At 39.1% G+C, this 12,532-nt stretch overlaps 1 protein-coding gene across 1 annotated transcript in view; it reads left to right on the top strand.

Annotated features, from left to right (window-relative positions):
* The window catches only part of LOC136875843 (sodium-coupled monocarboxylate transporter 1-like), a 138,532-nt gene extending 128,673 nt beyond the window's left edge, over positions 1 to 9,859 (top strand). Inside the window, exon 15 of the mRNA XM_068228212.1 lies at positions 9,731 to 9,859. Within this exon, the coding sequence (XP_068084313.1) occupies positions 9,731 to 9,859 (129 nt within the window). The remainder of the gene's footprint in view (positions 1 to 9,730) is intronic.
* Positions 9,860 to 12,532: the final 2,673 nt, after the last annotated feature.

Here is a 12,532-nt window from a genome sequence, read left to right as displayed (position 1 = left end):
GGTGTAAGGCTCATCTCTAAAGAAAACAGGCAACTTGATTTCTTTGGAGTGTACAGGCCGGGAAGGGGTAGCCCTGGCGCTGATTCGGATTTGTTTGATAAGATTATCAGCTATGTGGGAAAGGATGTGGAAAGGAACGTGATTGTAGCGGGTGATCTCAATTAGCGAAATGTCAATTGTTAAGGTAATGCGAACGACAGGAAGGATGACAACAAATGGCAAATAAGTTAATATGGGAAGGAGAGCTGATTCAGAATGTGATGGAACCAACTAGACGAATGAATATACTGGACGTGGTGCTGGTAAAACCAGATGAGCTCTATAGGGAAACCGAAGTAATAGATGGTATTAGTGATCACGAAGCTGTTTTCATCGTAGTTAAAAATAAATGTGATAGAAAGGAAGGTCTTAAAAGTAGGACTATTAGGCGGTACCATACTGCTGATAAAGCAGGCATGGGGGAGTGTTCAAGAATTAACTATGATAGGTGCAAAACGATAAATAAAAATGTAAACGGACTTTGGGATGGGTTTAAAGCAATTGTTGCGGAATATGAATACAGGTTTTTGCCTTTAAATGTGGTAAGGAATGACAAAGACCCACTTTATTATAGCAGAGACTAAAGTGACTAAAAAGGGTGTGCAGGTTGGAAGGAAACAGAGTTAGAAATGGCTGTGGAAGTAAGCAGAAAGTGAAGGTACTTAGCCTACTACGAAATTGAATCTAGCAAAGAAGGCAAACGTAATTATCAGTCATACAAATTTTGGAGAAAAATCGAAGGGTATGTAAAGGTGTTTTAATGTAGAAACTGGTTCCAAGTAGGCCATTCTACGGACCATTAACGAACAAGGGGAGTGTGTATGCGAGGACCTTCAAAGGCAGAAGTATTCAGTCAGCAGTATGTAAAGATTGATTATTTCAAGAATAATGTCCAGTTTGAGGAGGTTGAATAAGTACGGTATTAACATGTACCTAGGATAACAACAATAAGGTACAACAGTTGAAAACTAGAAAAGCAGCTGGGATTGATAAGATTTCTGGGGATATACTAAAGTCAATGTGTTGGAATGTAGTACCATATCTGAATTGCTTATTTATAACTCGTTCATTAGAAGGCAGTTGGGGTTTAGGGAAGTTTGTTCCAGTGAAGCTCGACTTGTAGGATTCCAGCAAGATATAGAATATATATTGGATTCAAGAGGTCAAATGGACTGTATCGCGATTGACCTTTCTAAGGCATTTCATAAGGTAGATCATTAGAGACTACTGGCCAAAATGAGTGCAATTTAACTATAAAAATTAGTGACTGACTGGGTGGATATATTTCTAGAAAATAGAACTCAGAGAATTAGAGTAGGCGAAGCTTTATTTGACCCTGTAATAAATAATAGGGGAATTCCTCAAGGCCGTATTATTGGACCTTTATGTTTTCTGATTTATATATACATGATATGAGTAAAGAATTGGAATCAGAGATAAGGCTTTCTTCGTATCTGTACAGAGTAATCAATAAGTTGCAAGATTGTGAGCAACTGCAAAATGACCTCGACAATGTTGTGAGATGGACAGTAGGCTATGGTATGATGATAAACGGGGTTAAAAGTCTTGTAGTGGGTTTCACAATTAGGAAAAGACCTCTCAATTTTAATTAGTACGTGAAAGTTTCTTATGGGAATAATTGTAAATACATAGGTAAATACATGTATGAAAAGATCCTCATTGGGGTAATCATATATACATGATTGTAAATAACTGGTACAGATCTCTGCACATGGTCATGAGGTTGTTTAGGGGTTGTAGTAAGGGTGTAAAGGAGAGGGCATATAAGTCTCTGGTCAGACTCCAAATAGAGAATGCTTCCAGTGTATGGGACCCTCATCAGGATTACTCGATTCAAGAACTGGAAAAAAACAAAGAAAAGTAACTCGATTTGTTTCGGGTAATTTCGGACAGAAGAGTAGCTTTAAAAAACGTTGCAAAGTTTGGGCTGGGAAGATTTGGGAGAAAGGAGACGAGCTGCTCGACTAAGTGGTATGATCTGAGCTGTCAGTGGAAAGATGGCGTGGAATGGCATTAGTAGGTGAAAAAAATTGAGTGGCTGTCTTTAAAAGTATGAAAGATCACAATATGAAGATAAAGTAGGAATTCGAGCGGACAAATTGGGGCAAATATTGTTATAGGAAGGGGAGTTAGGGATTGGAATAACTTACCAAGGGAGATGTTCAATAAATTACCAATCTCATTGAAATCATTTAAGAAAAGGCTAGGAAAACAACACCTGGGCGCCCGCCTTCAATGCAGATCAGTAGTGACTGATTGATTATAAAATGAAAGCAATTGGGTTGAATTACAGTTATCGTAGTGGTGATTGTAGTGGTGATTTTTGTTTCAAGAGTACTACTGGTCAACCATTCTCTGTATAACAGTAATCAGAGAGAAAAAGTGGAAGGGATTCGACACTTCGAGTAACGAAGATATTGGCCAAAGGAAGACAAAGGCCACGAAGGCCGCGAAAATGAAAGACTCCTTAGGCCTGAAGTGCTCTAATACCGTCGGGGTCTAGAAAGAACAAGAGTTGACCAAGGGAGGTCGGATAGGATAAATGAAATTGAGGAGCCTTGCACAAGTAATTGGAAGCAATGCGAGGACTCAGCTCAGGGACCCGTGGACACAAACCCACCCTCTCATTTTAAGATCCCCTGGGGCCCTTTTAGTCTCCTCATACGACAGGCCCGAGAAATTCTCCCTATTAAAATTGGGCTACAAAACTTTTAACAAGTGATCAGTAGAATTAATATTACCGGTACGTTTTATTGAAAGAACGACAGACTGTAGGGAAATGACTGATACTTTTTAACATAGCCTAGAGACATTAAGATGTTATAATCACGTAGTGAGGCTAAACATGATTCCTTATAATTCAAAATGATCGCTCCCAAAGAAAGTTTACATTTCGCACCCTTGTTCTCATTATTTTTAGGACCAATTGATTCAAAATATTTATTCAAATAGGGGAATGCAAACTCCATAACCCCTTCGCCGTGGTTTGTTTCTTGCTGCGCCATAATCAGGCACGTGCAAACTCACGAAGTCGTATTACAGGAGTAAATAAACCTCAGCAAGGACCTGCGGGCAAATGAACGAATGCACAATAGTGAATACATTCCCCCACACAGGGCAGTACACATGCCCATCAAATGCCGGCTCCTGAAAAGTGGGAAATAAAGAAACCACTTTTCCCTTTGCGAAAATTTATTGATTATAAATATGTCTCCCGGCCATGGCCATCCATAAACGTATGGTAATTCAAATGTCCACCGGCGATAAGACAGCCTGTGCGGTTGCTAGATAACATTGTCTGGCCATCTATGCATTTCTTACATCACAGCCTGTACGGTTGCTAGGTAACATTGTCTGACCATCAATCTGTGCCTTTCATCACAATCTGCACGTTTGCTAGGTAACATTGTCTGGCCATCCATTCATACCTTACATCACAGCCTGTACGGTTGCTAGGTAACATTTTCTGACCATCAATCTATTCCTTACATCACAATCTGCACGGCTGCTAGGTAATATTGTCTGGTCATCTATGCATTCCTTACATCATAGCCTGCATGGTTGATAGGTAACACTGTCTTTCAATCTATCCATACCTTACATCACTTGTCTGGCCATCAAACTATACATCACAACCTGTACGGTTGCTAGGTAACATTGTCTTGTCACCCATCATACCTTACATCACAGCCTCCACGGTTGCTAGGTAACATTATCTGGTCATATATCTATACTTTACATCACAACCTGCACGGTTGCTACGTAACGTTGCCTGGCCATCTATACATACCTTATATCACAGCCTACACGTTTGCTAAGTAACATTGTCTGGCCATCTATGCATACCTTACATCACAGCCTGCATGGTTGCTAGGTAACATTGTCTTTCCACCTATCCATACCTTACATCACTTGTCTGGCCATCACACATTACTTTACATCACAGTCTGCACGGTTGCTAGGTAACATTGTCTGACCATCAGTCCTTGCCTTACATCACAATCTGCACGGTTGCTAGGTAACATTGTCTGCCCGTCCATACATACATTACGTCACAGCCTGCACGGTTGTTACGTAACATTGTCTGCCCGTCCATACATACATTACGTCACAGCCTGCACGTACTGAGCCATATCCTGACGGCCCATAAGAGACACTCAGATTTATACTTGCCATATTGAATAATTTTATTGAAATAAATAAAAGTCAGGCATGGTAAAAGTAGTAGATCGCAGGATAGCTGAGACCGGAAGTTCGTGGAGACATAAAGTCGCTGAATATTGCACGATGCTTCCTCAGGACCGTGGGAAAGGCTTAGCGTTACCAGAAGTTAGCACATCTCGGCACGTGTAGAAGACGTTGGCCAAGAGGAACATTCAACCAATTAGAACGCGTGGGTGTGGCCAATATGGAGTCTGGATCGCGCGGAATTAAAATCCCAGGTTGACCAACCTGGACTTTTGCATGAAGAAGATATTGCTATAGAGGAATCAGTTCTGTTAGTTGACGGACTTCCACAAGTTGGAAAGTGTATAATAATAAGGAATACGCTATAGAAATAATCTGAGTCATTTTTATATCATCTGGAGTGTGTTTTATGTTGATTTTAATTAATATAAAAGTTATTGTGAATAGCAAGCACGCTGATTGGTTGCTTCTTTAAACATGCGGGAATCCCATAGCTACAACGGCGTTAGCCAAACTTCTCAAGCGTCCCAAGTTTTGGGAGTGTCACTCTGATTATGTGAATCGCCGGGAGTGAACGTTGTTCTGGACTGCTCTGATACTTGTGCGTGAATGTTGCCACGTGGATAGATACATAACAGTGTATGGTCTTTACGATCGAGAAACAATGATTTTAGTCGTGAAGTTTGCTAACTGGTGTAGTGCTAAATTGCCGATTTCATTATGGCGCAAAATGTTACTCCAGTGTAATAGACGGTTATATCAGCCGCAGACTGGAAAGTGAAGAAGAGACGCTCAGCTGGATTGCATTTTTGTGTCGGTCGCGTTTTGCGAAGAACTTTCGAACAGAACCGCGAGCCGTTCTAAATAACTGTATAAAACCCTAAGTGATATTAATTTTACGTGTGTTTGTTTTGCCAGAGTAATGTTGGCTTAGTTCACAGCTAAGAAGGGTTTTTTCGGCACGTGCAAATAGAGCGGTGAAGAGGCATTCACCTGAAGTGTTCTGTGTTGCAGTGTACAGGAACTTTCATCAAGAAGATGGCACCGCCCATAGAAGAAAGAAGAGTGTTTCCATGTGTTAAAGCAGTGAAGAACATGGAGTAAGGGAATCACCATGGCAAGGATGTGAGCCGTTGCCAATGTCCAGAGAGTCGTCAAAGATAAGACATATGTTTTTAAATTAAATGGCATGTTATATGAATTATGTTTAAAATACTAGTGAAGTTTAGTGTAGGGATTTTTCTTTAACGTAATTTTTGCCTGACGGCATGTGTTTATTTTACATTTGTGATGCTGTAAATACGGATAGAAGGGGAATGCATGATTTCTATATTTTTATTTTTATTTACGATTAGTTGGATGGGATATTGTGGGAGTTGTTAGGATTTATTTTGTTTTTGTGGCATTATGCATGTTAATTAGCTTAATATTATTCCGATATTCTTGTGTGTTAGAGAGAGGAGGATTAGATTGACAAGATCATCCCCTTTCCGAGTTAAACACTTGCTGCGTTGAGAGTAAATTCAATTTTTGTCATTTAGGAAGTTAGTAACAGAATGCATGACGCATGTTATTTCAGGAGCTGACACGTGTGGAGCTGTATCGCAACGTTGAATGAGAAAGGAGTCTTACAATGTAGGTTGGAAACTGTTTCGAACAATGATTTGTATGGGAATCGAACCTGGATTTATAATGAAAAAGGCTGATGAGATTGTAAGAAATATAAGAGGATTTAATGCATGCTGATCTATGAAGTTGATTATGCAGGCAGATTGCATGCCTGATGACGTTATAAGAATGATGTGCAGTGAGTATAGCCCTGCAATTGTATTCTGAGAGAATACTGAGAATCAGAATTGACGGGAAATTGATATCAGGCCAGTGAGTCTGATGTGTGTGATAAATTATTATAGCATGCTAGTAAGAAGCACGATTGTATGTGAGTTTCCGTGCAGTTGAGGAAATATGAGATCGCCTTACAGGTTTACTTATGAGCCGTGTTTACATAGACAGCGTTAATGAGATGTTATTTCCGTGATACAGTCTTGTCGAACAGTAACCAAGCCTCAGTGCAGTATTGAGTTCTAACATTTCTTTTCAGCCCACAGCACAGCAGGAAATATGCGACGGATGAACGAGCTTTTGGGTGCGCAAATGCAGCAGAAGAACTCAATGTTGCCCATTGCTTTCCACTTGTTTAATAAAGGATAATATATGTTTTCTCTTATAGGATGGTGTTTTGTGCTATTTCATGATCTTTTGATATGTTGTCTTGTTGTTTAACGAGGAACAGACCGAGTGCTGATTGAATGTTGGTGGTCAATCTAGTTCTCACTAGATCCTTTTGGTGAACCGCGTTTCACGTCGAGTCAGTGTAGTATGTAATATTTCCCTGTCCTAATCCGATGTAAATATTCGAGATACTTTGCTTATATTGTGTTCATTGTAAATATAGCGTAGGGAAAAGCCACTAGTATTTTTCATAATTCATATCATGTTCCATTGCGTCTTAATTTTCCTTTTATGTTAACTTTTGCGACGACTCTCCGGAATTTAAATCCGTATCATTGTGATACTTAACATCGTGCTACTCCATGCGAATCGAGTACGTATATTTATACGCATACGTATACTATTATGAACATGAACTATGGACAATCTTGAGAAGTCATTTGAAGTTCACAAGTATTTAATGTTGTGTTTGAACTTACCTTTTGCATTTAATTATTTGAGTAATTAACGTTTTAATGTCCATTTCTTTTCAATTTCATTTTTGAGATAATGTTATTATCATTTTTATTATTTGATTTTCACTTTACGTTAGTATAATTCGGGGTTATTTTATGAATAAACTTATCCTACCCCTTCTCGTTCGAGTTATACCTCCTCTCATTCGAGTTATACCTCCATTTTCCTGTCATTTATTTATAATTAGACTCGCCTATCTACAACCAACCCACCTCTCTGCCCAAGCCTGAGTTAGTCGGATGTTTAAACAGGAATGGAGACATCGTCCTAGAGGGTCATTACCCCTGGGTACGGTACAGTACGTTAGGTAACATTGTCTCGCCATCCATCCATACCTTACATCACAGCCTGCACGGCTGCTAGGTAACATTGTCTGGCCATTTATCCATACCTTACATCAAAGCCTGTACGTTCACTAGGTAACATTGTCTGGACATCCATCCATACGTTACATCGCAGCCTGCACGACTGCTAGTGGCATTGTCTGGCCATCCATCCATACTTTACATCAAAGCCTGTACGTTCACTAGGTAACATTGTCTGACCATCCATCCATACTTTACATCACAGCCTGCACAGTTGCTAGGTAACATTGTCTGACCACCCATCCATACCTTACATCACAGCCAGCACAGTTGCTAGGTAACATTGTCTGACCATCCATCCATACCTTACATCACAGCCTGCATAGTTGCTAGGTAACATTGTCTTTTCATCTATCCATACCTTACATCACAGCCCACACTTTGTTAGGTTACATTGTCTGGCCATCAATCTATGCCTTATATCACAACGTGCACGGTTGCTAGGTAACGTTGTCTGGCCATCCATTCATACCTTACATCACAGCCCACACGGTTGCCAGGTAACATTGTCTGGCCATCAATCCTTTCCTTACATCACAGCCTGCACGGTTGCTAGGTAACATTATCGGGCCATCTATCCGTACCTTACATCACAGCCCGCACGGTTACTAGGTAAGTTTGTCTGGCCAACCATACATACAGGTACCTTACATCACAGCCTGCACGATTGCTGGGTAATAGTGGTAATGATGATTATTATTGTTTTAAGAGGAAGTACAACTGAGCAACCATCCTCTATATAAGACTAATCAGAGAGAAAAAACGGAAGGGATCCGACGCTTCGAAAAATGGAGGTATCGGTAAAAGAAAGACAAGGGCCACGAAGCGCGTGAAAATGGAAGTCACCCTAGGCCTCGAGTGCTCTAATACCGTCGGGGTCGGAAAAGAACAAGAGTTGACAAAGGGAGGTCGGATAGGATAGATGAATGTGAAGAGCCTGGCACAAGTAAGTGGAAGCAATACCAGGTCTCAGCTAAGCGCCCCGTGGTCGCTAACCCGCGCTCCAAAATTCAGAGCCCCTGGGGCCCATTTAGTCGCCTCTTACGACAGGCAGGGGATACCGCGGTGTTATTCTACCACCCCCACCCACAGGGGATTTGTAGATAACATTGACTGGCCATCAATCCTTGTCTTGCATCACAACCTGCACGGTTGCTAGGTAACGTTGTCTGGCCATACATACTGGACATCACTGCCTGCCACGGTTGCTATGGTTACACTTCTGTCACACATTTTGTCGCCTCACGTTACAAAAATTTTCGGATGAACCCCACTCATGAGAGAGATTTATGTCAATATATATATATATATATACATACATATATATATGTGTGATGTGACGTATGTAATGTAGTGTGGTGTGGTTCTCTTTACAGCCCGTGGAACTACTTGTCATCGAGGGTCCTGATCGTCAGGAGAACACAACACAAACCATCGAGGAATGAGCAATGGCTGGTCGCAGAAATACATTCAAGATATTTATACCGGGGATCTGGCTGAAAAATATGATATTTCCGTTCCCGCCGAACATAACAGAATTAAGAGAATATTTTATCTCTAAAATCCGTGTCAAGAATATCAGTAATAATGTACAGTATGTGAATACTGTAAGTTGTTTATTCAGACTGCATCAGACTCTTACTTATCTAAGAAACTGAAAACATCAAACAATATTCTTCAGAAACTGTGCGGACAACTTCGGGATCTACTGCAAGCACTCGAGGACAATCTGCACTGGAATAAACCGGACCAAGGTATGGTTCTCCTGCATTGCTTAACCCGATATGCTGATATACCATCAGAAGCATTGTTAGAGTGGATGGAAATTGTTTTCTTGATATTGTAATATATTCAATTGTATACATGTAGATTTTGTGCCACACTTTAAATAAATATGTAGGTAGGCATTATGATGCCTCGGAGAAACAAATGATAATTGTAGCCCACTTTCGAATTTAAAAAGTCAAGATTATTCATATCTTTCTTTTTTCTTTCAAATTGTATATACAATTTACTGAATATACCTTAAGAGAACCAAGTAGTGTGATATTTTTGTTTTTAGGCTCAAAACATTCTCCTTTTCCCGATTACGGCAATATAAAATACGTTGTTCTTAGGAATATTTTTTGGGATTTTTATGGATATTTTAATGTAACCGTGGGTACATCTACGTCTTGTAATGCCACGCCCTCTTTCTTTTCAGCTATATTTCGTGTTCTACTACGTGTAACTGAGAGGGGCAAAGTTTGTTATTCTTTTAGGCACATGGGCTAGCGTAAGTCTACTTTAGCGATCTCCTTAATTTTTATGTTTACATGTCATATCTTCCGTTTACCGGTACATTGTGATTGTGTTATTTATCTTCTAAGGGTAAAATCCGTGAGAACCATCATACATCATCTGGGAAGAAAGAGGCATGTGAAAAAGTTATTTCTGATGAAATTACTGAGCAAGATACAACTCCAGCTGTGGCAGGAGGTTATGAATGTCAGAAATAGTGATGGAGAAATCGACCGAGAAAGCATACCTTATGCCGACAGGGCAGCTGAATTCAACCAATTAAGGCAGAATAAGAAGACAAGAAAAGAGAAGTATTGAAGAGGTGGAAGATGTCTTTTGTCCCGGAATGTCTTAAAATCGTTGGCAAGTTCTTACTCAAACTTCAGCCTCACTTTTCTCAAAATCTATTGTTTGCTCTTCGGGAATTACAAAGTTTTGCAGAAGAAAATCTCTATCACATACTGAGAAAATACGCACACATGCACTGTAGCAGAATATTCTTGATTTTATTACTAATTACTGAGATAATAATTAAATATGAACCAAAAATTGTTTCAAAAAGGCTCCAAAAATTTGCTCGATTAGAATTATTTCATCAGGCAAATCAACCATAAAAGCAATCACTATAAATCGTCTACAGGGTATTTGTCTCGTGTACTTATTAATGCAGTATGTACCAATAATCATTACTCTGTGACATCTCTAATACAAGAGAAGAAGTACACAAAATAGCAGTATATTTTAGTTTCTAAAAATTTGTTAACTTCCTTCACTGCTCAATGGACGAGTCAATCCCCACTAAATTCAACATATGTATACCCACAAGTCATTGTAACAATACTGTATAATCGCATAAAGAAAATTCAAGTACTTTAGATGATATTAATGATTTATCGGTGACATTCGAAGTTTTACATTCACATAACATAATGGTCTGAAACTGGAAAAGTGTCACTGGAAGGAAGGGGCGATAATATTGGCGTTGGTATTGTTGTCTTCAGACTTCGGAGATTTGATCGTCTGTGGAGTAGCATTAAAATATTCTCCCCCTCTTTTTACTACACTGTTATTATTACATAAAATGACTAATATTTATGTTGCGGATTTTTCCAACATATCAAAGTACACAAAGATGCACTGCACTGTCAAAGCTCTTAATGTTCCTTTACTTCCTCTAGCTTTACAGTCAACAGTTATAGTAACTCGAAGCTATGTTCAGTTCCTACTATTACTGAGGGTGCTTGAACTGAACAATCATGATTATTTAAAAAAAACGGAAAACAGAAAAAGCGATGAAAATGTTTGAAATTTGTATAACGAAGTTGCCGTGACTTAGTGGGACCTCTGAACATTCGGATGAACTTCAATTGTTTCACTCATAGTAGAGTTTGTAGGGAATAAAAAAGGATCCTATATGGCGCTTTTCAACCTTCAACACTTTTAGGAAACTCACTAAGAGTCTTACTACATGTAGTGGACAAACACAGGAAGAGGATGCACATGCGGACATTGTTAACACTTTAAACACTGCGTAGTGCTGCTCATCCTTGTCCAGATTCCATGAATTTTCTACAGGTGGAATATCTGTGGTGTTGTGTACCAACTCTTCCACATATCCTAAAAAAGGGGGTGATTCTAACATGTCATGAAATACTTTCTTTTGTTCTATCACAATTTGTGAAAGTATAAAGACAGCAGTTGGAATTGATTGAACATTATGATTTTATTGTTTTAAAAATTATGTTTCTATTGTATAATATTTTGTTCGGTTTGAACTTTTGGACATGGAATAATTGTGCTTTTGAGACTGTTATTTACAGGTTGTATCTAAATTATCATTTATCTGCGAATTTTAATATTTTTGTTCTTTTGTTGTCAAAATTTTTGAAACGGCATGTGTACCTACACGCGCAGTTCTGGAAGAGAGTTTCCTGTTGCGTAAACGAAGACTTTTTACGAACAATTATTATCACTGTGTCAGCAAGAACGAAGAGACTTTTGATTGGAGAAAATCAGAATTAATATAATTAGTGAATGTGAATGTCGGAGGTAAATTCTATATTATGATTGGTTCTCTCTGGCGGTTGCACAATTCCCTGTTTCTCGATCTTACCCCGCTCTTTCTGTCGGAGCGAGGTAAGATCTGTGTCTTTGATCTTGACCATCTTAGTGAGCGGACGTGTTCCCCACTTGGTCCCCTCGTGGGAAACCCAGTCTCAGGGTAAGCACTGTTTCTATGTTTATTTCGGTTTATAACTTCATTCAAATGTGATTATTTATTTTTTCTTACGCAGGAGTTTATCCTCGATTTTCACGTTCACCACTAAATTTGTCGAAATGACTTTGTTTTTCAGCTAAGATCATGTACTATTTGTTTCGGAGGCAATAACCTTTTTCTTAACTTTGTAACTTATAATTATACCTCGGGGTTGCCTCCCAGTATTTCTGTGTCACCTTACATAAGTACGGAAAGTCTATGCACATTATCTGAAGTGTTTTAGATAGTGATGCAAATTTTCTGTACCTCTGTGTTTGGCCTTATTTCTACACTGTTGTAGATTGGGATTAGCCCTCATTTTTATCATCATGTATCATTGGATAATTTTCTTTCAATTCAAATTAAGAGATTAAATTTCTTTTAACGAAATGAGCATGTCTGCAGGCATGCTTAACAACCTTTTAATTTGCGTTTGTAAAGATATTTCTGTTTTGAGTTTTGATTTGTTTCCTTTTTCTTCAAATAAATATGTGTTTCCAAGGGCAATTAGCCTCTACGTTTCTTTCTTCGCAGAAGGCTACGTTCCATTACCTCTCAGGGTCCCATGCCGCTTTCCACATTAATTCTGTAGTTGTCATGTTTTCTAACCTGCTGTTTACGTTTTGTGCTGCAA

This window comes from Anabrus simplex, chromosome 6 (assembly GCF_040414725.1).
Source record: "Anabrus simplex isolate iqAnaSimp1 chromosome 6, ASM4041472v1, whole genome shotgun sequence".
In the NCBI taxonomy this organism is placed as follows: domain Eukaryota; kingdom Metazoa; phylum Arthropoda; class Insecta; order Orthoptera; family Tettigoniidae; genus Anabrus; species Anabrus simplex.
This window is presented reverse-complemented; position numbering and strand designations above follow the sequence as displayed.